The sequence below is a fragment of the Fusarium pseudograminearum genome, chromosome 1 (genome assembly GCF_000303195.2).
Source record: "Fusarium pseudograminearum CS3096 chromosome 1, whole genome shotgun sequence".
Classification (NCBI taxonomy): domain Eukaryota; kingdom Fungi; phylum Ascomycota; class Sordariomycetes; order Hypocreales; family Nectriaceae; genus Fusarium; species Fusarium pseudograminearum.
In genome coordinates, this window is record NC_031951.1 from 3786763 (window position 1) to 3814728 (window position 27966).

General features: G+C 49.6%; 5 protein-coding genes across 5 annotated transcripts, besides 8 other annotated features; 3 read left to right on the forward strand and 2 right to left on the reverse strand.

Moving 5' to 3' along the window:
• Positions 1–5444: 5444 nt before the first annotated feature.
• Positions 5445–5470: a microsatellite.
• A 309-nt stretch (positions 5471–5779) lies between these two features.
• FPSE_01832 (uncharacterized protein) lies at positions 5780–6613 on the forward strand (the record flags this gene model as incomplete). Its single annotated transcript, XM_009254951.1, has 1 exon — positions 5780–6613. The coding sequence occupies one exon, from the start codon at positions 5780–5782 to the stop codon at positions 6611–6613; it is 834 nt and encodes a 277-aa protein (XP_009253226.1).
• Positions 6021–6057: a microsatellite.
• A 1643-nt stretch (positions 6614–8256) lies between the features above and the next one.
• On the forward strand, positions 8257–9378 carry FPSE_01831 (uncharacterized protein; the record flags this gene model as incomplete). Its single annotated transcript, XM_009254950.1, has 4 exons — positions 8257–8529; positions 8595–8728; positions 8790–8908; positions 9008–9378. 4 exons carry the CDS (start codon positions 8257–8259, stop codon positions 9376–9378), a joined length of 897 nt encoding a protein of 298 aa, XP_009253225.1.
• Positions 8463–8514: a repeat region.
• Positions 9379–10824: 1446 nt separating the features above from the next.
• Positions 10825–13195, reverse strand: FPSE_01830 (uncharacterized protein; the record flags this gene model as incomplete). The annotated part of the gene is made up of 3 exons (XM_009254949.1): positions 10825–12581; positions 12797–12883; positions 13129–13195. 3 exons carry the CDS (start codon positions 13193–13195, stop codon positions 10825–10827), a joined length of 1911 nt encoding a protein of 636 aa, XP_009253224.1.
• An 826-nt stretch (positions 13196–14021) lies between these two features.
• Positions 14022–14091: a microsatellite.
• A 402-nt stretch (positions 14092–14493) lies between these two features.
• Positions 14494–14514: a microsatellite.
• A 177-nt stretch (positions 14515–14691) lies between these two features.
• Positions 14692–14717: a microsatellite.
• Positions 14718–14918: 201 nt separating this feature from the next.
• Positions 14919–14938: a microsatellite.
• Positions 14939–15389: 451 nt separating this feature from the next.
• Positions 15390–15425: a microsatellite.
• Positions 15426–22450: 7025 nt separating this feature from the next.
• FPSE_01829 (uncharacterized protein) lies at positions 22451–25454 on the forward strand (the record flags this gene model as incomplete). The annotated part of the gene is made up of 2 exons (XM_009254948.1): positions 22451–22646; positions 22699–25454. The coding sequence occupies 2 exons, from the start codon at positions 22451–22453 to the stop codon at positions 25452–25454; spliced, it is 2952 nt and encodes a 983-aa protein (XP_009253223.1).
• Positions 25455–25716: 262 nt separating this feature from the next.
• Positions 25717–27397, reverse strand: FPSE_01828 (uncharacterized protein; the record flags this gene model as incomplete). The annotated part of the gene is made up of 2 exons (XM_009254947.1): positions 25717–27314; positions 27370–27397. 2 exons carry the CDS (start codon positions 27395–27397, stop codon positions 25717–25719), a joined length of 1626 nt encoding a protein of 541 aa, XP_009253222.1.
• Positions 27398–27966: the final 569 nt, after the last annotated feature.

A 27966-nucleotide genomic window follows, 5' to 3' on the forward strand; every position in this document is an offset into this window, starting at 1 on the left:
TCTCCGGTGTCGTTCAGAATCAACGTGGATTGGAACACTGCAGCTGATATCAGTTCCGTGCGTCGACCATAATGTGGACTTACAGATCCCGTTGTTCATGACAAGGTTTGTATCTCTTATCAATGTCTTTAGGATGATGGACAACCTGCCCCCTCCCATCTATTCCCTGGCTTCTTCTGATGTTGGAGCGCAATTAAACTAACTGTCACAAACTCCCTCAGCCTTGTCCCGCACGTGCACCATCTCAGGAAGCGAGAGAAATATCGGGGTGATGCTGATTGAGCTACTGCTGCAAGTCATGTCACCCCTCAATATAAATTATTACTATGCCAGATGCGAATGTTTTGGCGAATGGTAATAAGATGGAACGGACACGGACTTGATCTGAGCAAAGTACTTGGGGCCCGATCGAATAGTCAAAGTAGATAGATAGTACATAGTAATTAGTTGGAGGGCAAGATCAAGACAGACGAGGTATTGAACTGGACCAACCAGCGGCCGACCCTGGACGTGGCTCTCTTTGTCCATTCTACCCCTCGCAGAGTTCGCTACGCCGTGGTCAAGAAGGCGCGTGCCTTGCAGTAGAAGCGCAATCAAGTACGAGAAGGCTGGGCGTGGCTGGCACTTCAGCCCATTTCAGTTGAGGTGTGCCCTTCTGTCGACTCAGAGTCTCGGTTCAGCATCCTTCCACCTTTTTTTTTTTGGATGAACCTGCAGGCTGACCACAACATGGAGAGCACAGTAGAACGCCACGCTCAATGCTGCGGGAAGAGAGTCAACACTGCTGAGGCTGGTGGACAACTTGGGACTTTGGTAGGCATATTAGCTTGGTCTCTTGCACCCACTGAATCGTTGGTGAGTGTGCCTGAACAGCGGGGGCTCGTCTCGTCTCATCGCATCCTCTGATAAAGAAGCGGTGTATCGTGTATGAACTTGGTGGAGAGATGTTCACCAACAACTTTAAGAGCCGAGCTTGGGCCCCCTGATCTTCCTTCTCCACATTTGGAATGAACATGGACAAGGGTCGACACTTATTGATATGTTTTGCCTTGGTTTTTCTGCTAGGCATCTCACCTCGCTAGGTAGCCTTTGGTTGGGGTCATGAAGCAGTAACGGTAGGATACATGAATGAAGATATACGTTTGATCAATCAATTGCTTTGTTCTGGAGCCATCTTGTCTGAACAGATACTCCAATCCATGAGAAGATCAATATCACTTCGGCAAAGAGTGGAGAAACAGCAAGACTCTTCAAGTCTGTGTTGCGGGAAAAAGCGAAACCGATCAATCAAACAAGTGGTCGGGTGACGAATCAGGCCCGCTAGAAGAGAGAATCGCAACTGAGACCGGCGGCCAGACAGAAGAGGTTTAGACGAAGAGGATCGCTCATGGACGAGGGGAATAGTCAAGAAGCTAGAGAGACTAACAGCAAGATTGGCCAGTGTGCCGTCCCGCTGATAGGCTCTTCCCGCCCGTTTATCATGGCATGGTTTCGCTTGGCCTCCCGGAGACCATGGCTCACTCGGGCAAAGTAAGTCAGCGCTTGGGCTTTCCCTGTCTTGTTTCTCTTTCCCTTGTTTGTCTGTTCTTGAGATAAGAATCGCGATCATGATAAATGGTCATTAAACTGAGAGACAAAATGCTATCCATGGCATTGAAAGTTGGCAACGAAGCAGCCGGGCGTTCCATTGAACAATGGCTTGTTCAGGTGGCTAGCGGCAAGCTTGTTTCGCCTGTACTATCGATTAATTGAAACCGTCGCCCAACACGATATAGCGGTCTGTATCAGGAGCAAACTGTCACTGGGTGGCGTGATCCGTTCAGGAACCAGGAACAAGCAACGCCGAGTGGAACCTGTAGATTCGATTCTAGAAAAGCCTCGCCAATAAACAACAAAGAACCGTATACGTAGTTGCCTTGTTCATGATAGTTTTCTAAACTTGTATAGAACAAGCTGGCTGGCCGCAGTATCCCCCGATGGGCGCTCCGAAGTAACGACCTTGCCATCATGACTTAACTTGGATAACATATGGGGTTCTGTTTCAAATAACTCACAGTGGTCCACAGTGATAGTAGCCGATAGTTTCTCTGTGGCTTGACCCCGCGACAACCGAAACGTCGAGGTGAAGAGTCTCAGCCTCAAAACCTAACATTGTCTCATTGAACTCTGAGATGCGTATCAGCTGTTGAACTTCTCAGGTCGATACGTGGCCTGTGATGAGGGATAAATTCGACCAACGAACTTTGAGAGACGGGCTAAGGAGGCTGGAGGCTTCCGCTGTGGTGTTGAAACGGCGAAGATGATAGGCAGGCAGTCTCCCTGCCTACCTAACTAGGTAAGTTCATACCGGCTATATTGTCACCCAAGAAGAATAACGGTTGAAGTTCTGGGCTTGTTAGGATGGTTGATGTGGTGTTGCCATATACCTCCGCTCGGTGTATCGGATGCCGAGGCCTTGCTTGACTGAGGGTTGTCTCTGTACTGGTAAATCGAAACAACAGTATGATTGTAGCTGAAGGCCATTCTATGCAGTCAAATGGCACGCATTCATGTGCAATAAGGCGGCAAAGATTCTTCGACAAACGCCTGCACAACAAAAGCAAAGGCATCAAAAACCATAGAACATGCCAAGAACCTAGGTACTCAGCCAGAAGCAATACTTGATCCCGTCGAATTGTCCCGCTCAATGCCTTGTCAAGATATCAAGTCCCGAAAATGAAAATGAAAATATCCCCACAAAAGTTGGCTGTCTGAGACTCCCTTGAACGTCACGAATAGATTGGATACTTGCATGAGGATACTTGCCAAGACTAGCAAGCGATCGAATCCGTGTTGGCGAGTCGTTCGGGCACTCGCGATGCCGTATGTACAAAACTGGGTTGTCCACAGGAACAGTGCAACATACGCAAATAGCCGGCCCGGTCCAGATGGTTCGGTTCAACTGGATGCGCCTGTCATGACAGAGCAAAGCATGATGGGATTCCACAGTACGACAATGGTAATTCCGCCGCAATGTAACATATGACCAAACGGCGCAATGATTCAGCACACAGGCTTAGGATAAGAGCGTGCGTATTCGCCAAGTTATTCCACCCGAGGCAATTTCCCGTATTCATCCCGTGAACAAAGATAGATTAGATTGCGGAGAGCCGTCGAGTCTGAATAACGCCATATGGCGCGTTTCATTCTAGACCGCATGGTCGATAACAGATGGGGGACGTGGCATAGTGAGACACAATCGCTTCACGATGGCAGAATAAAGACAAAGCCTGAGGTAATCTCCACGCATTCCAGACTAGGACGCGTTTTGAGGCCATGTTCTCAACCTTGTCAGTTGGCCTTTGCTCCCTTGCAGCTCCGTCTCCGCCTCATCATGCCAAGAGCGACGACGTTATCAGTTGAGTGCTAGTTAGTCTGTGAGATGCGAGTGTGACGTGCCGACCATCACGGGCTAGGAAATAACCGAGGGGCCGAACCGTACATAATAATAGTGACTGTCTTTGTGGGTTTTATGCTCTTGGAAAAGTATGCCATATTCTTGTTTGTAATGAGTTGCAAGGCATCGTCTCCAATATGACATGCGCGTATCTGCCTCCCTTGACACATCACATAGTAGTAAGCGTCGGCTCAGCTGCATGTCTTAGACCCTTCACGGAGCCAGACTGAGCCCGTGTTTTTAGACGAGAAAGGGGAAAAGGCGGACAGTTTAATAATATGCGAGGGGCTTGTGAAGAGGAGGTGAGGCTGTGAATCTGGGGGATCCTGGCTAGAACCTCGATTTGTGGATGAGTTAATAATATCGGTCAGAGTTTTGTTTTTTCCTCTTCAAAAGGGATGAGACAGGTAGGTTAGTAGGCACGAAGCATTTCACGATGGATAGGAATTTAGAGTTGGAAGGGACTTCGTCTCTAGATGCGATATGCTTTCTAGATCGAGATCGGGAAGGAAGGCAAGAAACAACTAAGAGAAAGCACATGTACATGTACACCTACCCTCCTTCTCAACACAAATAAGAATTTTGAGTTGCACTCGTCTAAATCATCTACGTATTTGCTATTGTACGAGCAATATACTATAAGGCTGACATAAGAGCAGTAAGGCAGATATACTCCATAGGGCTATAGAAACAATTTGCAACGCACGAATAAGTAAATATCACGATACAAGGCTCAACCTAACTGAACGATCTCTGTCACTATCACCAGCCTTGGACGTCTCTAAGGATGCCACGTTCAAAGAGTTAGTGCATCTTAGCGGCTGAAGTGGCCCACTGAAATCCATCGTGCAGTAGCACTAAAGCCCATTAAGGCCCTGTTCGCCCGTTCTCTCTGGAACCTGCCGTGGCGTTCAGAGACCCCACCGCGCTGCATTGCACTAGAAAAGGTGGCTCTAAAACGTCCAGGGGTTTCGTTCCACTGACTGGACCGAATTGATGGATGGATGGAAGACACGGACAAGAAAAAAAAGAGAGCGAGTGAGACGCAAGGCACGAGTCGAGGATTGGTCGTGCGGGAATTGTTGCAGTTTCACTCTTTTTCTCAGACACACGTCGAATATCGATTTGTACTGGCTGCAGGCTGGCTTTGATCTCCCTGCGTTGGGTTACTTCGTACAGATCTCTCAAGTATGCGTTGTCTTTGGACTAAAAATGGATGGACTGTCGACTCTTTGAGAAGAGACTGCAGCGCGGTGCAATGCAATGCAGGGCATCTTCGAGCCCTGTACCTGATCGGAAAAAGAAAACAAGCAGAATAAAAAGAAATGCTCTGTATCCACAGGCGGAAACTGCAGTCGAGTTCTGTTCTGTTCTTGGCTGTCGTGCTCTTGGCAGGTCGGTTCCTGGTGGTTTCCCGACCAGGGGTTTCCTGTATCAGCAGCTCACCTTCACTTGACTTCACTTGACTTACACCCACTTCCACTTTACCCACCACCAAGTTCGCTCCACTCCGCTCCTCCCTCACGCCTCCCTCTCCTGTCTCTCACCATCTCATTTGTCTTGCACTTTCCCTAGGCCCTGAGGTTGACAGCAAAACATGCAGTAACGGCCATCGAGTGACCCATCTTAGTAATTCCTTAGCACTGCACGCTGACCGTGATGATCCATGACGCCACCTGCCGCTGCTGATGCAGCTGCAGCTGCACACCCTTTTCCACCCCATTGAAACCCCCAGTCTCTATATAGCTTCAATCGGCCCCCCATCTTCATCCCACAGCTGGCTCCTTGACCTTCGTCCATACACAGGGCCATTGAGTTCCCTGGTCCATATATCCTCACTTAAATTCTTTCACTTCATCTGACTCGACCTCGGACGTCCTAATCAACGCCCAAAGCTCGAAGTTGACTTACACCGACTCGATCCGTCCTGATCCCTGTCGAGTCAAATCCTTTCGACCGACCCTGACACTCACAAAGTTCAAATCTGAGCAGTGACTTGACTGTTAGTTTGCCTTGCCTTGCCTTGCCTTGCCTCACCATCGCATCGTTGCCTTCATCAGGAGTATACTACTTCGCATGAATAAGATGCAATGGTTGTCACATAAATGTGACCCCCAATGCCTGATATCACCAAGCATCAACTTCAACTGCATGATACTTGTACTAGATTCTAACCATATCTTTAGTAGCTTTGCCGCTTGGAGCGTTTCTTCCTCTCAAGTTCAAACACTCGCTCATCTATATTCACTTCTCTTTGCACCTCTTTGCCAGCAAAAGGTGCTTTCAGCCAATACTCACTTGCACCTTCAACGCCTCACATAGACACAGGATGGAGATTTCACTATGAAGGACTCCCAAATCCAAGTCATTATTATCGTCCTCGCGACTGTGGTTCCCGTCACCGCAATCGCAGCAGTTGGGTGGTTTCTATGGCGCCGTAGCCGTCAACGCCGCAGATTTCTTTTCATGAAAAGAGGCATCACGCCCATCAACGACGAAGAAATTGAATCATGGAAGAGGGATAGGAGCCACGAGAAAGCCCAGATCATCGAAGCCGCAAACCGGGAGGCCAGAGATGTAGAGGAACAACAACAGCAGCAGCAACAACAGCAAAAAGAACACGAGTATCTGCAAAGACAGAAGAGCACCTCATTCAGCTCTATTCGCAAACCACCAAGTGTTATTGTCTACGACCGTCCCCACCCTCGAGTTTCCGAAGAGCTCTCCCCTCGATCAATTCATTATAAGCGCAGCATCGATCTACCGTCGACCCCAGTCCTTGCCCGTGCCCCCAACTCACGCCCAGGTCTTACTGATGAAGCTGTCCAAGGTGAGGATGCTTTCATCTCACCCATGAAGCGTCAGCCCTCACGGTTGGCCAAGCTCCCTCCTTCATCTCGTCACAGTCGGACTCGCAGCAGCCGCAGCAGTACCATGAGCGCCGTTTCGCCCCATGATCCTTGGCATGGTCACTATCCCGATGCGTTCATCGGCACTCGCAGCTCCAGCGAATACCTGCCTCGGGCGCACCAATCACTGGACATCAGACGACAGCAGCCTCGAACGCATTTCATGTCCAGCACGAATCGTCTCTCATTTGACGAAGAGGTATACCTGGGAGGCCTTTCACCACGACCGCTCGTTCGCCAATCAGAGATTGGTAGGGCTATCGGTTGAGATCGGATTTTCCATCTGTATCTGAATTACAGAGTACAGGGCCGTACAACACAAAAAGAAAAACCAGACGTTTCTGGTCTGTCATCTCATCAAACAACCAAGTGAATGGAGTATGCGTACCCCAGTATCCATGGCTAGGTACCTTGTCATCCCAAACCGCATGGAGAAATCGTTTCCGTGACGGCTTGTTTCAAACCCCGTCATGACCCTAGTCACAACGAGATACGGCGGGGCCCGAATCGTCTTGACCCATTTCTAGAAAGACTTGTCGGTCCACAGACTAGAAACATTGGCCATTGCTGTCTTTGCTTCGCTGTGCTTTGGAAGACGATGGCCATGGATGGGAAAACGGGTCTTCGGCATTAACACTGAGATATTGTCTCATTTCGTTACCAGCCAAGAGGTCCGGAGACATGACTCTCGACGTAACTCTATCATCTCACCACACTCCAACATTCTTTTCAACAATACCCATTAATCCACTCTTTTCATTTTATTTTTCGTTTCTCACTCCTCTTACAAAGAGGCAGTATTGCAATGAGCCTCGGCCGAGACCGCCTCATTTTACTCCCATGATGGAGCACGATTTTTTATATCCTGGCCATGGCTGGCTGGAACACGGAAGATCTTTTTGCATTTTGATGATGGATATACCCCGGACTTTCCTTTACTTTTTTTTTTTTTTTTTTAACATGCTTTTATGATGAAGCAAGCGAGCGGTTTGAATGGAACAGAACAGTGTCCGTTTCATGCGATGAGATGCCATGATACTGAGTCGAGCGACACGAGAGGATTTCTGTCAGAAGTTGGGGAGAGAAACTTGACAGATGCTATCTTTTGGCAGAGTAAAATGAGCTGCCAATCGACTACCCTACCTAGCTATATAACATTGTTGCTAGATGCATATATATACACACAATACAACTGAACAAGATTGATTGATACACATTTCATCTACATATCCTTGTGACTGGAATCGGCACATGAGTGACAGGCGATGTGACTGTAGGCAGCTTGTGGTGTTCAATGGAGCTGGGCGGCTCTCCACTCACATCACAAGATACTGTACTTTGCTCAATAAGTCAATTGATTGTTTTCAGAAATATTTGATTGTTCTTATTCATTGTGATTTCTCACTCCCTCAATTAAAAATTTGTCCCACAATGAAACCACTTAACGCGCTTCTAGCCACTCACAGCGGGGCATCGCGTCTTGACAAGCCACATCTCGCGCGTTCACTAAACTTGCAACTAACCTCACTTCACTTTCACCTACTCGCTCGTCACTCTTTGGACCAACGATCAATTAACGCCATCAAATACAACTCAACAACTGAGCAGGAAGCAGCCATTTGAATAGCACTTATCGACTTTCTTTTGCAAGAGGAAGCAGTTATCTTACTCTGATACCTATCCTCTCTCACTTTCAACCTGGATCTTTGGTTGAAAGGGGTGAGAGCTGGGTGACCAAGTGGTTACTGTTTTAGAAGTGTTCTCTTTCATCGAATTCGAAAAGAGGATAGAAAACTGTTCAACCCAATCCTTCGACACGCCCCAAACCAATCAGAAACATATCTTTCGGGTGCGGTCAACTCTAAGGACCATCTTACCTAAACAACAAGGTACCGACTATCATCATTCACAATGCCGCCGCGTAAATCCAACTCGCGCAAAAGCGACACTTCTACCGCGCGATTTGTCCCAATGGATAATGTGTCACCATTGGAACCGAGCCCGGCACCAGCATCAACATCCACACAGGCTGATGCCCCTGCACCAGCGTCAGCACCCATAAGTGCTGAGACTATTCCCGCTGAGGGTGATGCTGGGTCTTCCCCTGTACAGACCACGGAGAAGAAGGACAAAGACAAAGAAAAGGAGAAGGATAAAGAGCATAAGGAGCACATTACTATCGAGGTAGGCCGAACGAACAGAGAAGCACTTTTTAACCAGATGAGAGCACATACTGACCCGATGAACAGGACCTAACTCTTCCAAAGTCTATAATAACCCGATTATCCAAGGGCGTACTGCCACCCAACACACAGATCCAGGCCAATGCTATCATGGCCCTTAGCCAAAGCACCACAGTCTTTATCAACTACCTAGCCTCCCAGTATGTCTTTCCTAGCAAGACCTCCCTTTGTGAAGGTCCCATCACTGACTGAAATCCCTAGCGCCAACGAAAACACTGTGAACGCTGGCAAAAAGACCATCGCCCCTGCAGATGTCTTCAAGGCCCTGGAGGAGACCGAGTTTGCTTTCTTGCGCGAGCCTCTCGAAGCTGAGTTTGCTAGTACGTCCATTTCCCCTCATCCCGTCCCCTGCCTTCTTGGAAAGGACGGTCTATAAATACTATTTAGAAGCGAATCAAGACTGCTAACACGACACCAAGAATTCAACGCTATCCAAACAGAGAAGCGCACATCCTACCGCCAAAAGGTCCGCGCCAAAAAGTCAGATGGTGCAGACACCGACATGCCTGATACGTCTCACGTCGAGACTGACGCAGACACGACGATTGCTTCGACAGGACCACTGGCGAAGCGACCCCGTGTCGAGCCCGGTAATGCTGACGCCGAAGAGGACGCTGTGACTGAAGATGAAGTTGAGATTCCCGAGGATTCCGACGACGATGAGGTAGAAGACGAGGAAGATGAAGAGGGCGAGGGAGAAGCTAGTGGCGACGACCCCCACGATGCCCTCGAGGCCAAGGAAGGAAAGGAAGACAGAGACGAGGCCCTGGATGGGGATGAGAGCGATTGAAAATTCGCAGAGCAGAATCAAGCCATTCCCTCCTTGGACTCTCTGGATGGTTAGTTGAGATTAATAGATAACGGTATTGTACCATATACTTCTTACGTGTCGCTCCAGGAACACACGCCCAACTAGCCCTTCATGTATCGTAACTATAAGCGACCTTGACAGCTCACTACCCGGACGCTTGTCACATTTCAAGCTTGCACATCAACTGTCGTGTTACGCAGCTACGTAAACCCTCTCTCAAGCATGCCTTTCGCTGCCCTCTCACAAAATAAATACAGCTGCAAGTGAATGTACAGACACAAACATCCCGACGGGTGTCACCATGCTGCCGCCTCGATGCTGGACGACAACAACCCCAACAGCCCGATTCGCTGGGTCGGGTCAGGGCATGCTGTCATGATGTCTGTACAACACTGCACGAACACGGATAACACGTCGAGTTTGTCTTACGAAGCCTGGGGGCAGGCGTGTGAACGCATGTAGGAACTAGACGAGGAGCGAATCATTGAGATGAGAATCTTATCAAGAATGGAACTATCTTTGCTACTACACCCACCTATCTCGTGTTGATTGCACTTGCGGCAAGACATACGCGACGTGCATTGCCGTAGCTCGCGCAGGGAAGGAACTGGACAGATGGAAGTGAACTACAACTTATAGATATGAACTAGAAGGTCAACAATCGGCGCGTGAGAAACAAACGACGAGCCATTTGCCCAATCAATATTAACCGCTTCCAGGACAAGACTGGCCACAAGGAAGCGCTTACAATGAGACGAAAGCGTATCTCAATAGTAATGAAATATCCAAAAAACAAAAACAAAAAACCGAATTGAAGAGTGACGTGGTATCAAAATGAAAGCCTAGTAGATATATGCCTCGCCAGCACAAAGAACATCCTGCGACGCATAAGCGAGTCGTCATCGAAACTTCACTCGCGAAGTCGCAAAGAAAAACCAACCAATAGTTTGCCCAAAAAGAAAATATATCAAACAAAATTCAATGCCTCCCAACTAGCCCTCATCGGCTTGTAACAAGAAATAACATGGTATGTTGTGGTTCACGCATGTACTCAACCAAACCAACCCAGAGTAAAGTCAATCCCACGAGCAAAGAAAAGTAATAGAAAGAAGAAGAAAGAGGCAAGCAGCGATTCCATATCCCTATCCGTGCGACTCCTCTATCCCGGCTAGTCCAAATACTATAAGCAATTCTTGAAGCCAAATAGGCCCATTAATATGCACATAGCCTCCCCACCGACATATATGCTTAAATGTCTAAGGAAGAGTTTAGACCAAAGAAGAGAGTAGTCTTCAAGACCAAAATATATGAAACACAAAGACGATGGGAGAAGAAGAAAACAAAAATACCATACGAGCAGCTCGAATCTCCGAATGCGAGAAAAAGTAAATGTAAAAGGTCATTCCGTCATTTCGTATGGGCCTCTTATTGAGGCTGCTGCCCAGGAGTCCACCATTGTTGGGCTGGTGAATGCTGGCCAGACCAGCCCTGTGATACAGAAGGTGCTCCTGCTCCGCCTTGAGGCATGTATTGCCGGGGCGTCTGATCAGTGGGGTACATGCTTTGTCCCGCACCATACTGCATGCCAGCCATGCCGGGGAATTGCATGCTCTGCATCTGGCCAGAGCTAGACTGGCGGAGATGTGAAGAGGGTGACTGTGAGGGGTGGGGCGCTTGAGACTGAGCAGTGTAGCTGCCATAGCTGTGCTGAGGCGCCTGAGGAGTCTGTGGCCACATTTGACCTGATTGGTAGTTGTAGCCGGGCGTTCCTTGTGACATGGACCCTGTGGAACCTGGGAGTGTTGGCCTGATGTTCGACTGTGTTGGTGAGTGCGCCATACCTCTCATCGGCGCCTGAGTAAGACTGCTCTGGGCGCTGATAGACTGTGAGTAGGGCGCGGTGGTCATCATCATCTGAGGGCTCTGCGTGGATACTAATCCAGGCTGCTGTGACATGGCCGTGGCCGTGGTATGGGGTGAGTGTGACGGTCGGCTGGTTGCAGGATTGGAATTATCGGCCGGAGCCACAGGCTGCTGGGTCAGATTGGAGGGAGGCTGCTCGTGTGGGCGTCGCCAAATGCCCTGGAGATAGTCGTTGCGCATATCTCGCTGCTGATTAACTGACCTGCTGAAATCTGCGGCATGATGAGCTTGGGCATTGAGCTCCCCGAGGGGCGAAGGACGAGTCTGGTCTTGGTAAGCAGGGCCGGTGATCTCCTGACGAGGTCCGCCTTTGAGGATTCCCGAGTAATCGCGCGGCCGGGAGTCGCTGAGGTCTGATCCTAGTGTCAATCCGGGCATTCTTGTCGTAGTTCCGGGTGGTGGTCCGATCATACCTGGTTGAACAAGGTGCGGCTGTGGGGGGCCGGGGAACGGTCCTGGGTTGTTGCTATACACAATCTCTGGATGGGGTCCAGCCAGCAAGACGTTGTTCTGCTGCGCCTCGGCCGCCTCTCTTGCCTTTGTAGCACCGGGGCGCTTTTCGCCAGCTAGGTCAGCTTCGGTGAAGCCCTGTTTCCGTGCCTTGGTTTCCCAATAGTCATCGCGGACTCTTCTACCGTTGACAATCACACGGCTTCCAAATTGCCGGAACATTGACCTGGCGGTAACAATGGCAATTTGCCTGGAACGATACGAGAAAGGAAGGATTTCTTGCGCGACTAAATCGTCCTTTTCGGCCTGGCTGGCAATAATCTTGAATAGTGACCTGTTCTTGTTAAACAGAAGATACGAGTCTCGATAGCCTAGAACCCTAGCACACTCGGTGGCAAGCATGAAGAGTTTGTCTCCTCTGTTGGGAACCAGGAAGGTTCGACACTTGTATTCTCGACCTCCGTTGAGTGTGCCGTTCTGCTGGACTTTTTTCTCTCCAAACTCGTCAATCTCGCGAGGCAGATATTCATCACCGGATGCATTGAGCTGATCAGTTGTATGATCTCGTACAGTTGGCAGCGCCTTCAGAGTTGACTTTGTTGGAGTGGTCTTGGGTGGCATTTGTGTCTGTGCCGGTGTGTAGGCAGGGCTGGCTTGTGGCAACGTCGAGCCTTGAGATTGAGGGGTCTGGGGTGGAGGGATCGCCTGAGGGAGGGTCGAGGCTGCAGCCTGCCCAGGAGCCTCGGAAATGCTCCCCGAAGATCGTTTATTCATTGGTTTGGCTCGTTTCCGGAGTGGCTTCGTATCACCTGTGATAATGGTAATGATTAGCACTTTCCCCTTGCACCAACTTTTAAGCAAACGCTGCGATAGAGAGCGAGGCAAGAAGGGACAAAAAAGGAAAATTCAAATAGCAGTTCCGGTAAAGAGGGAAATAAAAAGCAAATGATTGCGCTGTCTGGCACGAAGTAGTCGGATGTCGCAGAAAGCATAGCAGCATCCGACTACTTGTCCGCCGACATACCATCATCACCGGGCTGTAGCACGTCGTAAAGTACAGGAGAATGACTGCGCTTGAGCGAGCGTTGCGGTTGGTGCGAAAGACCTATAACTTTACAACATCTGTTAGCACGTTTGGCCATGGGGTAATCGAAAATATGGTTGTGAAAGGTGGCGCAAGCGCATATCCCGGAGGAGGGACGCGAGCGGCGCAGTGCGGGGCAAGTGTATTCATCATGGAGTTTGCGCGCAACGATGTTTGAGTTTGCGCGTGCTCATGATATGGCAGAGTTACAGGTGAATAGTTTGAGATGTGATGCGATCGTGGGGAGAATGATATGGAGTTATTGAACTTACTAGGTGAGCTGAGAGCGGCGGGATTGATTGTCGCATTATCAGCGCCGGTTTGCTGGGCGGAGTACATGGCAAAGCTACCAAGCCAGCGGGGGACAGGGAAAGTTGCGACCACGGGAAGGTGATAGCGACGTGTCCTGAGATGTTTGGGCTGGCGAGCTGAAGGGTTGGAGAAGATGCAGAAGGAGGGCAACGTCAGTCGCACGTGGTTGGCAGCCAGAAGGAGGCGCGTCGTGAATGGCGAATTGTCGATTATATGGTGAGCTAAAGTGGGAAACCTGCCGGGCTTGTGATGTGAGACTTGGCCAGCCAGGCCTTGGCTTGGAGTCAAGCGCAGGTCGGGACATAGACTCCAGCCGGACGATGACCCAGACCGAGACAAGATCGTTGCAATCCAGACAAAGTGCGCGGTAGCGGCGGGATGGGCGTGCGACGAAAGGCGAAAAAAGAACAAGGCAAGAAACGAGACAGAATAAGACAAAATAGCGAAAGACAAGCCGGAAAGAAGCAAGTGCCAAAATCAAGAAAACAAGCGACCAAAGGACAAAAATAAGATAAAATATGAATCAAGACATAAAAAAAAATAAAAAAAGATGTGCGCTGAGTTTACCTTGGTCGGGTGATGGAACTGTATGCGATGCAAACGCGGATCGCGTTGTGCAACGGCTGCGACAACGACGACGTCAAAAAGAGGCTCACGAACGAAGCGCAACTATCAATCAGCGCAAAGCGCGCAAGTGAGACGAAAGAGCTTTCGCGTAACAAGCAATACTCGACAAAGTGGTCGAATACTTGAGAATACGCGTTGATTGATAACAGGATGGTTAAACGATGCTGGTATGCGATGCGCTGCGATGCGACGGAGCGGGTGTGTGCGTGTGTGATGGCGGAAAGCCGATGGTGGATGGAGGGTTAATGATGGACGATGGAGATGGGGATGGGGATGGGGATAGAGATGGTATGGTGGCAGGCAGGTGGGAGGGGACGGGACTGCGTGCTGAACCTAAATGGTGTGTGTGAGGGGAGCAGGAGCTAGGCTAGTGTGCGCAGCTAAAAGGCAACTAGCTACAGGTAGGTAGGTACCTTCCCTTAGGTGCAGCCGCAACTGGGAAATCTGGGAAACCAGTCAGTCCAGTCGCACTTGCTTGTAAGTGGCGACGTTGGGGACCGGGAAGCTAGGGTGAAAAGCACTCTTGGAGGGGTAAGAGCACGCCGGGACAGAAAGGGAAGGATCCAATCAGACAATCCTGAAATGGTTCAAGAAGCAGATGAGTCCACAAAATAATACCAGGGATCAGGATCAAAGAGTCAGAGGGAAAACCCAACCTAATGCCCAAAAGAAGTGAAGAGAAAGTAAGTGGAAGTGGAGGCGGCGGCGGCGGCGGCGGCACAGCGGGGGGAGGGGGTGCGTCAGCGGAAGGCGAGTGACTCTTTAGCCCCAAAGAGTGAGTGAGATGGATTGAGGGTTTGCAATACGGATGATTGCGCGCCAGTAACAATAACCTGTTTGTTTGGCTGCTTGCACAATAGGTCCTACATACACTGTACCAAGGCAAGGCAAGGCAAGGTATGGTATGGTATGGTATGGTATGCAGTGTAGTATGAGATAATGCGACAGAGGAGGCGCCGCGCGTGGTTGTGGAGAAGAAACGAGGTTGAAGAAGCGAGCGTTCCGTCCAAAGCGGAGGCTATTTAGCGCCTAAGCTGTACCGTACCGAAACGTAGCGCAATTTGTGGTTCAACGTTAACGCGATACGATGTAATGCGATCGCTGCCTGTGATGTGATGGGAGGGATATGATATGATATGATATCGTGTGCGCTTTGTAAGAGAAGGGCGCATGCGTGCTGAGGAAAGGTCCAGCTGAGCTGAGATGTGTGATGGGGAGGCAGCAACAAAGATTCGCAATCAACGATATGACATATATCGTGACTCGAGTAAGAGAGGATTTAGACAGGCGATGGTTGTTGATACTTGCTGTGCTCTATAGATGCTGTAAGAGATGCAGCTGGTATGCGCGCGTGCTCCGTATTGCTTGGAACTCAAAATTTAACCCAAGAAGGAACAGGTGCAGGGAAGACGCAGCTCTGCTGGTGCTTCTGTTTGCCGCTCAAGGTGGTGATGTGCAAGATGAGGGATAATAGTATGCCACATGCGACTGAGGGTGAAACGAAGCTGTTGGTCGTGTAGTGAGCGACACAAGATACTGATGGTACCGACGATGTTTAACGACCGTACTTCCAGTCTGGGCGAGGCGGTTGTTTGATAGACAGATAGATAGACAGATCAGATAGATGGATGGTTTATTGTAGGTGCGGATGGTCCCCGGCCTTGCTTGGTAGGATACGATGATGGAGGAGGGAGGAAGAGGAGGAGGGAGTGGGACGTATGTGCGGGTTCAGTCCAGTAGAGGCCTGCTGGGATATCAAAGAAGATGGAGTGGAGGGGAGAAGGGTTTACCGTTGGAAAGGCGGCGCAATTGAGGGAGACGGATGACGAAGGATGGTTGGCTGAGATGGCGCAAGCCTGGGGGAGGGGGATGCGGGTGGAGAGTCAAGCCAAGGTGATGGACAAGAGCAAGGCTAAAAGAGCAGGGGAATGGGAACTGTGGTTGGCTCTGGGAGTAAGAGGGTGTGTCCCTATACATGTGAGAGAGAGTCAGACACAGTGAGCAAGAGGAGTCAACGAGGTCCAAGGTCAAGGTCAAGGCGGAGTCGAGCTTTGCAAAGACAATGATGATGGTGATATTGTCATTCAAAGAAGACAGGGAATGCGGTGTAGGCGGCACCGGCGGGTTGAGGTGACAGCATGTAAAGGCAACGTTTCCAAGATAAGAAATCATTGATTGACATTAGTTATGTACGAGATTCAAAACAACATGGTCCAACTTCCTAGGATAGACGCATACATCAACGTCCGCATCATCAGCATCACTAGATCCTCTTTTAGTTCAGCTTTGGTTATGGCCCCAGAGATTCTCTGACCAGTCTCTCGGGCACTGAAATGTCATCGTACAAGGTTATTGAACGAGTTTCCAAAGAAAGTAAAACCCAAACCAGGAAATAGCACAACGGCTGAACCCCACGGTATGTACACTTAGTCTTGGTACTGTAGGCTAGAAGTCTTGGTTTGGTCTCGGATGTATCATGTCAGCCAGCAACCCGCAACTCATCAATGTTGAGGACGGGCGTTGCGCTGGGATTAGAAACATGATGATGGCTGTTTCGGTCTGATTATAGTAGCCTATATCGTGAGTAGGATATAGGGCAGGTTTCTTCTTGTTGGAACGAGAGGAAACTTGTTGCGTTTGTGAAATGCAAACCGTTTCTTGAAAGCCCGCGGATGGCATTCGAGTTGCGGCCCTTTTGGCATCTTCCTCTGCGACAGACCCCATCCACTAAACTAAGCACCTAGTTTCGAGATGGACCGAGGCCTGCGAATAAGACAGATCCAAATACCTCAGTATGCCAGTGCCTTGTCATTGATTGAGGGCTGTTCCGAAACTAAACTTCACGCCTGTTGTTTCCTGTCCCCAATCTTGTGATGGGACAGGAAGTGCCGCAGTCTAGGACGTGGATTGATATCGATAGTTAGGGTCGATCAAGAGCCTCGTTGCCTCTGACCCGCTATACCGGGTCTGATTGTTGCACCGTGCTGTGGTTTATGTATGTGTTCCGTTCTCTGTGACCGGGGGTGAGGGCGTGCCGTTCTGCGCAAGCGCCCTTTGTTACTTTCTTTTGTCCGGGGGTACAGAGTCCGTTGCAGTGCTAACTGCATGCAGATTCAATTACATTGCTAGCAGCTCTTCTTCAACGACATGAAACCATGTTGCTTTTGCTGCGCCGCAGAGCTTCACAAATAATGAAGCACTTTCTTTCCCACAGTACAGCACATAACACATGAGTTATGCTCAGTTTCCGGCTGTTGCAAAATTAAGACGAGGAGCGCTCTAAGCTCAGCAATTGAGCAAAACACCCATGTACTGTCAAAAATAATGCAGTGGAAGTCGTCCATGCTCGACTAGCTTTATTGTCGTCGATATGATTTGCATCTCTCGGTCAGGCCAGGGCCAGTGCGATCTGTCACAATGCTCACCGAAGTGCAGGTCCAAGTCTCGCACGAGAAACCCTTCAAATGCCGTGTTGCGTCTCGTGTCTCACCTTTTTTGGCCCGTGATATGTGTCTCATATTGTGCGTTTACCAGCGTCTGACCCACATCGCATGTCTGCGAAGTGGTCTCACTTTAGCAAAATCCAAAAACAGAATAGAACGCCATCGAGCCAGTCGTTGCCTTGTATCTTGTCAGTGCGAGCTCATCACATTTCGACCATGAATGAATGTCTCTGTTCATGACGTGCATTGTCCACCGAGACACAGAACCCTGAACGTTTGGTTGGTGTTGATTTGCGGAATATTTGTAGTGTTTGATTCAGTAGAGCAGCTTTGATGCAGTCGATGGGAAACTGCCTGGTGATTGAAACAGCAATCGATCGTTTCGCACCTGATCTGACTCTTCCTGAATGATGAATCGCAAAAGCGAATCACAAATCCAGAACGAGTTGAGTTGATAGAAACACTCATTTTAATAGAGAGAGAGAGATGTTTGAAGATGGCGAGAAGCGATGGAAGCGCTAAATTTGATCAGCCACTTACAAGGAACCCACCTGTAATCAATCAATGTTGCGAATCGGGCTTCTGGTGTTTGGGCTCAGCCGAGTCGATCAACCCGTAACCCCAGACAGAACCATGGAATCAGCACGGACACTTTCCGTTCAACCGAGGAACCGACGACCACTTCATCCTCGTTGCTTGTGGATGCCACATACGCCGTCCCAGGGAACATCTTGAAAGCAGGTCATGTTGAGAACCTGGCTTGAGATACATACCCATCAAGCAACAGATAGCTTCCCAAGTAAATACCTAGTCAGCAACCGAAAGGAGCTGTGAAATAGACAGAAGGAGGAGGAGGATGGACGGAGGCTAAGAGGGGAGGTGCGGGAACGATCGCCCCCAAAACCCCAGACCACACCAATTCACATCCCAGCCGAACCTACCAACCCTCGTTTGTCACCCACCGCCGTCTGGCCATCGCCTGCCCGCCCACACACACGCGCGTTCCCGCTCTGTGGCTATCCTCTATCGACATGTACGATCATGGAGAAATGCCATTTACAGCGCAACACTTAGAAAGCTAAGGCTGTCGTTACTGCTGTGAGTGCCAGTGCCAGTGCCAGTGCTAGGTTGTATCTCTGCATGCCAGAAAGCGACCCGCTATGCCAACCATGCGAGTGTTCCAAAAATGCTTTAGATCCAAGCCCTCCCTCGATCTTTGTGCCCCCCATGCACTGTGAGGCCAACTTTCACCCCAGAGTCTCTTGTCCTGTCTCCGCCCTGGGTTGACTAACGTTGCAGGCGAGATACGCGAGAAGCATGGCCCATCACACTCCTAAAACTGCGAGACAACTCTGCCCCGCGCGGCCCCTCGTGATGCTCAGCTCTCATCCACCCTTGGCTCTAATGAGTCTAATCCAGCGACTCACAGACGCTTTGCACGCCAGACTAAACGCAGACACGCTTGTGAACTAGTCAACAACAGGTTCCGCCTATCAGCAAAGTGGGTGGAACCTTGTTTGGATCGCCCGCCGTCCTTTTGATGTCTGTTTGCCCCGCCGCGGCTTTTATTCCAGGCCACATCAGCCTTGGGACCGTTGTCATCTCGTTAAGCCTCCTCCTGTTCGCCATTTTCCGATGCTCGTGTCACAGATCTCTTGTATGATTTCATTGGTCTTTGCTTCTGATCTGTCCCCCAGCCGTAGACCACGTCAAAGGCGCCCTAACACGAGCCTTCAAGCTCAGTACCTGCCTTAATCCGCAACGTAAAAATCTCGCTTGTAGATCGCCGGTAGACATCGTATGAGCTGATCCGTACAAAACCTTGTCAGCACCGAATAAAACCCCAGTCTGTTCGCCTCGGCTTAATCCCTTGTGGAAAATCACCGCTAGGTGGCTGCGTTTCCCCTCGCCAGTATCCTGGTTTTGGAGCCCAGGTATAATTTAGCCTCCCGTGGTGTTTGGCCACGTTATTGTCACCTTGTGCAGTTCCTCAATCTTTGAATAACTGAGTCGCTATTGTCTTTCTAGCCCGCTGACAATGCTTGAGTCAACGACCTTCTCCATAAATCCGGGTCCCTATTGCATCATGCTGATGCATTACCCTTGCAAACTTGTCCTCGGCTCGCTGTCTTGTGACGCTTGACCAGCTGGCTACTTCGTCTTTTGGCTGACTTGCGAGTACGAAACCAATCACATCAGTCTGTGCGGCCGATTCTTTGCTACCAACAAGAGGCGTTTGTCTCGGTCCTCATTCCAATAGCTTCACACCCGAGCCAGACCCCTGTTCTCCATCATATGCTTGCTGCTAAGATGATTGTTAATATTAGCGCAGTGGTGCTTATGACTCTGATTTTGAATCTCTTTTCGATTCGTCCTCACGAGTGGTTAATTCCATTCTGTGGCACAGAGTATCTCGTTTATCACAAATCGATCCTTTGTCGTGAAGACAGACAGGAATCCAAGGTTGCCTGTTATTGCTAGTCATCCTTCTGACACGCGCCACGCTGCAAAGATATGTGATCCAAGAGCATAGCGGCGTATGCTGTCTCTCAGCCTTTTGCGAAGTCGCGGAAGATTATTTTCGATCCCAACGAAAAGAACGTATGTTTTCAGGCCGTCGAGTTGTCTGGCATTCTCCCAAGTATTGTTGGAGCACTGCTAGAATCTGGATACGACCTCGTTGGCTCTTCTCTGACGCGCCGCATTCACGCTCAAGCAGAACACCGGGCTTAGCAATACCCGGCGTCATGCGTTTCCCAATACAGCAGCCTGCTGCTACCCCCTTCTCATCACATGGATCGGCATGCTGCTCCTAGGGTTCTGCTCACCGGCCGCAGCCAATGCCTGCAAGCAATATTACCGATGCTGACAACGCCGAGGACAATATCATGGCAGACGTTCAATAATCGAGAAATTATGGGATGTCTGATGCTGTACAGAGTACTTGTCAAACTATCCCAAGTGTGACAAGGTGCATCTAGGATGCATAGATCATAATCCAGGCCTGCAATCTCAAAAGCGCCTTGGTTGGTTGCATATTCCTGTCAACAGCAAGGTAATTTAAGTAGTACCAACATGCTCTCAAATATGCCCTTGCAATGTTGACATCGCATAAGCCATCCTTATACCAGGCTGCCTTTGTCGACTTATCTCCGATAGTGTATTTTTGACGGCTGCAGACTGTAACCGTAAAACACCAAAACCACAGGGGCTCTGATGACAGTCATATCGGGACTGGCAATGAGCTCCCAGGGGCCAATGGTCGATGTGAGTCGCTTGACAACCTTCTCAGAGCTGGGGGACTACAGTCGCCACTGGGGTTCTTCTCATTTGGGGTTTGCATCACTAGGCGTACGGGTAATCCTTCGAATCACCCTGGCTCGCCTCCGGGATGAGACTCGGCAAAGACCCAATGCTGGGTTAATAGTGTTTCTTGCGTCAATAGTTTCCCAACGGTGATAAATCACCGCCCATAATAACGTATGTTGGTGACCAACAAACTTGGCTAGAAGCTATGGACACGAGCATTGGAGAAACTGTGCCAGTAGGTGTCGTATTGGCCGCAATAATGACGAAGCGTTCATGCTGCTCACATGGTCTATCGTCGGTCTCGGCCATGCTCTATGGCACCTCTGTTTATCTTGAGTCGTGAATGTCTAGCAAATTGACACATAGCGAAAGCCTTGGTACATAACAGAACGTGGGTCATTAGCCATTGGCGCAGAACGTTGCATGCATGCTGAGGCTAACCATGAAGGTTGGCTCTGTTGCAACGTTGGATGCAAGTCACACCTGGTAGTTATGGTTCGTCCGTCCCCGAACAAGAAGTTGCAGTAGGTTATCGTTGGACAGTCCTCAGCAGCCAAGTCCACTCTCCCAATCGTCCAGTTTGGAGATGGGGAGACAAGATGGATAAGGCGAATAACATAGCAACATCTTGCCATACTCGTAGATATGAGTAGCATTAAACATTCAGTGGAAAATCCCAGAATCGCCACTTAAATCCCTGATAGCTCCTGTTTTGTTAGCAAAATCTCTTATGCCGAACTCGGACTCCGGTAGTCGTAAGGGGTAGAAATACTCACTGGACTCACCAGTGCTGCGTCAATATGGCTTTCGATGGGTTGTGACACAAGTCTGCAGCGACGAAAGCGCATTCTGTTCCCACCAACAGCCACAGAAGTTTTTATTCCAAGCAAACAAACTTTTTCAACACATACCTTTCGAAAAGCTTTGTTGACTTGACCAGGTGATGTACTTTGGCTCGATATAAACAACAGGAATCTGCATCACCTCATCCAGGTAATGGGCACGAGCCAGGGACGCACAGTCGCGTACAATAAATATGAAGGTATTGGTATGCAGTGTATTCTCACTCGCCTTTAGATTCTATGTAATTATGTAGTCGTTCGTTGCATCTTCATAGAAGAGTACAACATGTCTGCAGTCTCTCGGCATGACTGCTGTATCAGAGTGGGTGGCTCTGCGATCAACAGGCGAGGCTTCTGCATTCTATTTCGAATGTGCTCTTGTTTTCGATGTAACCTCTTGACAAGCGGTTCAGTAGCTATGATAAGCATGTCACTTTGTGGAATAGCGAGCTATACTGAACCAGCTGCGTGCAAGTCGTGTCTGTCAGATGAGGAAGCGGAGCAGACTGTAGGCAAAAATACGTCGCCCAAGTGTGCACGACTTCCTGTTAAAGAGTCACTGAAGATTAACTCAGAAATTAGTATTGCGAGCTTCATATACAATTTCACAAAATCTCAAAAAACACAAACATCTACAGAAGGCAAGGTTTGAGAGAAGGCCAAGTGAAGTTGATTCAGGGTGACACGTGATGTGACGGTCATGTGACGACTGGCTTGTGAGATCCCTTTTGAAACTGCTGACTTATCGGTTATTTGATGTTTGGCACAACTTTGAAGCCGATAAACTTTTCCGTTGCCTTGCGACAAAGAGTCATAGAAAGTAAGGTAAAGAAGCTACCTTATTCTTGCACAATATAAAAACACTGCTCAGCAGCCTACAGCTTCTCCCTTCGACACAACCTGCCTAGGAAATACCAGACTTATCAGTTATCGATACAGAAAGTCGTTATCGATAAGAAGACCCACTATCATCTACTCGAATGCTTTGCAACCAAGAGTCTTTTCATCATACCTACCTACTCATCAACTTACCACATCATCGAAGAAAGAATCTAACAAAGATGGCGAGCTTAAAACGGTCAACCGAGTCCGACCCGTTGGCTTCAAATATTTCCAGCAAGGTGTATGTTCGTTCAACTAGAAGTGGCAAAGTGCAGAAAATTGTGAGAGAAGTCTACCTACGAACGGATATTCCTTGCTCTTCGAAGCTTTGCAAGGCTTGTCTTTACGACGCTCCTAGAAATGCCGCCCAAGAAGGTGACAAAGCTCTTGACTCTCCATCACTGCAGTTCGCTCATACTTTTTATAGCCCAGCCTTTCGTCCTCTCGGACAAGCCTGCGGGCACCAAGGCTTTCCCTCAAGGTCATTACCTAGTGCCTGATACTAACGCACTGCTGAACGCGATGGATCTCTTTGAGCAAAGCTCGGCCTTTTATGACGTGGTCATCTTGCAAACAGTGCTGGAAGAACTACGAAATCGATCACTACCTCTTTATAACCGCCTAGTGGGGCTCACAAAGAGTGAGGACAAGCGGTTTTACGTCTTTTTCAACGACTTCAGGCTTGAGACATTTGTCCACCGAGAGTCAAACGAGACGGTCAATGATCGCAATGATAGGGCTGTTCGACAGGCTGTCAAGTGGTACGGCGAGCATCTTGCCGGAACAAAGACGAATAATATCCCCGCGGTAGTGATGCTTAGTGACGATCGGGAGAACCTTCGCAAAGCTAGAGAGGTCGGGCTTCACGCATCCTCTCTACGGGAATACGTCGGCAGCCTTGAGGACGGTGAGAGGCTCCTCGACATGGTGGCAGAGGCACAAACCCAGGGATCGTTCAAGACGCAGGGCCAGATGCTCTATCCCGAATACTTCACCCTGTCAAAGATGATGACTGGAGTCAAGGCCGGTTTGATGCATCAAGGTATCTTCAACGTCTCACCGTACAACTATCTCGAAGGTTCTATCAAAGTCCCCTCATTTCCAAAGCCTCTTCTGATTCTCGGTCGCGAGAATATCAACCGATCTGTCGATGGTGATCTTGTAGTCGTCGAGGTTCTTCCTGAAGATCAATGGAAGGAGCCCTCAACAAAGATCATTGAGGAGGATACCATTACCAAGAATGAGAACGCCGACGTGGAGGAGAGCCAAGATTTTGTTTCGGAGAAGGAGCGCAAAGCTCTCCAAGAACAGGTCAAGAAGACTCAAAAGAGCGCTTCCGAGAGCAAGCCCCAGCCCACGGCCAAGGTTGTTGGTGTAATCAAGCGTAACTGGCGTCAATACGTTGGCCATATCGACCCTTCGTCAGCGAGCAAGGCTTCCAGCCAAGGTCGCAAGCAAGACAGCGTCTTCCTCATCCCCATGGATAAGAAGATTCCAAAGATTCGTCTCCGTTCACGACAGGTGGCCGATCTTCTCGGTAAGCGTCTGTTGGTAACCATTGACGGCTGGGAGCGTGACTCCAGGCATCCTATTGGACACTTTGTGCGGTCTTTGGGTGAGCTGGAGACCAAATCTGCCGAGACTGAGGCTCTATTACTCGAGTGGGATGTTCAGTATCGACCATTCCCCAAGACCGTGTTGGACTGCCTTCCCAAAGAGGGACACGACTGGAGAGTGCCTACGAGCATGGATGATCCTGGCTGGAGACAGAGAGAGGATCTTCGAGGACTCCTCATCTGCAGTATCGATCCTGTCGGTTGCCAGGATATCGATGACGCCCTTCATGCCAAACAGCTACCCAACGGAAACTACGAAGTTGGTGTCCACATTGCTGACGTCTCCAACTTTGTCAAGCCCGCTAATGCCATGGACACTGAGGCCAGCATCCGAGGTACCACTGTCTATCTGGTGGACAAGCGTATTGACATGCTTCCCCCACTGCTAGGTACAGATCTGTGCTCGCTCAAGCCTTATGTTGAGCGGTTTGCCTTTTCTGTACTCTGGGAGCTGAATGACAATGCCGACATCGTCAATGTTCGCTTCACCAAGTCTGTTATCAAATCACGAGAAGCTTTCAGCTACGAACAGGCCCAGCTGCGAATCGATGACGATTCCCAGCAAGACGACCTTACCAAGGGTATGCGCATGCTCCTCATGCTCTCCAAGAAACTCAAGAAGAAGCGAATGGAGGCTGGTGCTTTGAGCCTTTCTTCCCCAGAAGTCAAGGTGCAGACCGAATCTGAGACATCTGACCCCATTGATGTCAAGACAAAGCAGCTTCTTGACACTAACTCCCTTGTCGAAGAGTTTATGCTTTTCGCCAATATCAGCGTCGCGGCCAAGATTTACGAGGCCTTCCCTCAAACTGCTATCCTACGCCGCCACGGCGCTCCTCCGAAAACCAACTTCGACGAGCTGTCGAACCAGTTGCGCACCAAGCGTGGCATGGAACTGCGCACTGATTCGAGCAAGGCTCTTGCTGATTCTCTGGATCAATGCGTTGATTCTAAGGAGCCCTTTTTCAACACCCTGGTCCGTATCATGGCCACTCGTTGCATGATGAGCGCCGAGTATTTCTGCTCTGGTACTCAAGCCTATCCCGAGTTCCGCCATTACGGTCTTGCGTCAGAGATCTACACTCATTTCACATCTCCCATTCGTCGTTACGCCGATCTCCTAGCTCATCGACAGCTTGCCGCCGCCATTGATTACGAAGCCATTCATCCCAACGTTCGCAGCCGAGGACGCCTCGAGGCCGTCTGCAAAAACATCAACGTAAGGCATCGCAATGCCCAAATGGCAGGTCGTGCCAGTATCGCCTACTACGTCGGCCAAGCTCTCAAGGGCAAGGTCGCCGAGGAAGACGCCTTCGTTATGAAGATTTTCAGCAACGGCTTTGTCGTCCTTGTTCCACGCTTTGGTACCGAGGGTCTGATCCGACTGAGAGATCTTGCGGAGCCCGAGCCAGAGGCTGAGTACGATGCCGAGACTTACACGCTTACAACCAGGGGAAGCCGAGAAATCAAGGTCGAGCTATTCCAGAAGGTCAGGGTTAGAGTCCGTGATGAGAAGGATGAGATGACTGGCAAGCGGGGTGTCAAGATGGAGCTGATCGAAGCATAGGTAGACAAGACAAAAAGTTGATTTAGAGAGGAGGTATACGGCATAATGCATAATCTACGAGTCACTTGGTGAAGGCAACCATGCAGGCGTTTTTGGGTAGACAGATAGTTTTATTTTTATTTTATGAATGTATATGCACGGATTTAAACCGTTCTAACAGCCATCCTTGAAACGCCAAACTTTCCAGTGAAGAACTCATATAAAATCGTCCGTCAATTTTGACAACAAACCACCAAAAAGCTTTTTTTTTTTTGTTCTCTCTTTACTGCTCCATGGCCTCATCAACGTCAGCACTGTTATCGCCCCAGAGACCCTCGAGTTTGAATTCGGCAGCCCACTCGGTGACAATCTGCTTCTGATCAGGAGCGACATCATCCTCACCAGCGTTCTTGATAGCCGACTTGGCAGCGGTGGCTGTAGATCCGACGGCAAGAACGGGGGGCTCAACCCATCCCTGGATGCGGCCGTCACGCCAGTCAGTAACAACTGTCATGGCGGCAGCAGGAAGGTTGGGGATGCCACCACGACCCAGGCGACCTCGCTTGCGGGCGACCTGGACAAGGAAATCAGTGGTGAAATCGCCGTCAGCGCGGTTAGGTAGCAGGGCAGGAATGTCGTAGACGTTTGTGAGCTTCTGAATAAGATCAGGAGAAGCAGAAAGGCGCTTCAAGAGAAGGGTGACAGCAGGGATGGGGTCGTCGATCTGCTTGGGAGGAACAGCGTTGAGAAGGACCAGGTGAGCGTGTGCCTCGGTGGCGTTCTTCAGAGAGACAAGACCGGCAGACTGTGTCGAGGAGGATGAGGGGAAGACGACACCGGGGGAGTCGAGAAGAGTGAGCTTGCTGTCAATCTTGACAGAGCGAATGCTCGTGGTAACACCAGCCTCGGCACCGGCAGGGCAGGCCTTTGAAGAGCTACCACCCTTTCCGCTCATCCTTGAAAGAAGAGCGTTGATGACTGAGCTCTTACCCACGTTGGGGTAACCAATAACACCGACGGAAACAGCACGCTTGAGTTGTCGGCTAGCGGCGAAACTCTTCAGAGCCTTGAAAAGCGTAGCAGAGGTGCTCTGAACAGTCAAGTCGCGGTGGTTGAAAGTGTGTGCGTTGGGGGCGGCGCCAGAAGCTCGGAGAGGCAGAGTAGGGAAGTAGCGGCGCAGGTAGACAAGCCAGTCTCGGAGAACCTTGGGAGGAATCAAATCGCACTTGTTGATGATGAGAATTAAACGCTTGTCGGGAGAGGCCATAATCTGGCGCTCGACTTCGCGAGAACGGGTGCCCTCGGGGTCGCGAGCGTCGAGGACGTAAAGGACGACATCAGCTTGCTCAACAACCTGCTTGAAGACTCTGTCGTAAGTCTTCCTTGAAGAGGCCTGACCAATGGACATCTCAGGGCCGTGGTCGTTGTCGGAATCATCACTCTCGTCGTCCTCATCCATATCGTCGTCGTCAGCAAGCTGTCGGTCATAGGTAGCGGCAGCAGCGCGAGCACTGGCGATAAGAGCAGCCATGGGGTTTGACTCGTCGATGTCGTCGTCCAACTCCTCATCCTCCTCCATCTCATCAGAGACGTCGACCTGAACGTCGGTCATGGCATTGTCGTCTGTGGTGCCAGTCTTTGCGGCCTTTGTCAATTCCTTTCTCCTTTGCGCAAGCTCGGCCTTCTTGATTCGGTTCTCCTCGATCTCATCCAGCAGCTTTTGCTTGTAAGGGAACAAGTTGGGAATACCAGGGTCCTTCTTTAGCTTTGTTCGCCATTCTGGGTTCTTCTTTGCGAGCTTGCGCTCCTTCTTTTGCTTTGCGGCGGAAGCCTTTTGGATCTTGTGGCGAAGACGAACGGGAGTTCGCTTGGACTTGGGCTCTGCAGGAAGTCAGACATGAAGTTCCATTAACTGCTACAAGAATTAGCGACTTACTCTTGGGTTTGGTGATTGAGCCGGCCATTGTGAAAATTTCTGACTTGGTTATGTCTATGAATACTAGTCGACTTGGACCAAAAGTTTGAAAAATTAAGTGGGATGGCTTCATTCTGCCGATTTATTTTTCAGACCGCCTTTCTCCCCCACTCCGGAAAGGTACGTACCTACTTCTGATCACCACTTAGTAGACCACCTGCGATTTCTACTATTAATGCCATGTATAGAGAATTCTACCAACATTGACAACTCTAGCAATGTTTGATGGGTGAATACATAGTTGCCCATGATTGTCATATATAATTGATATATAACAGAGTCACGACTACTAAAGCATATGGCTTGGATAATAATAATAAAAACAAAACACAGACATACAAGTCATGCATCCTCAGGAAATGCCATCAATACTGCAAATGGATGAAGTGTCTAGGTAATAAACAAATAATACATAAGTAAATATATAACCTAGTACTTGACAGCGTGATGGGAATCAAGTAAACATTTAAAGGCTCCTGAGTTGTCGTTGGATGACTGGACTTGGATGGAACCAAACCCGAGACCCGATACTGGGAACCCGAAAACTACTAACCTAGT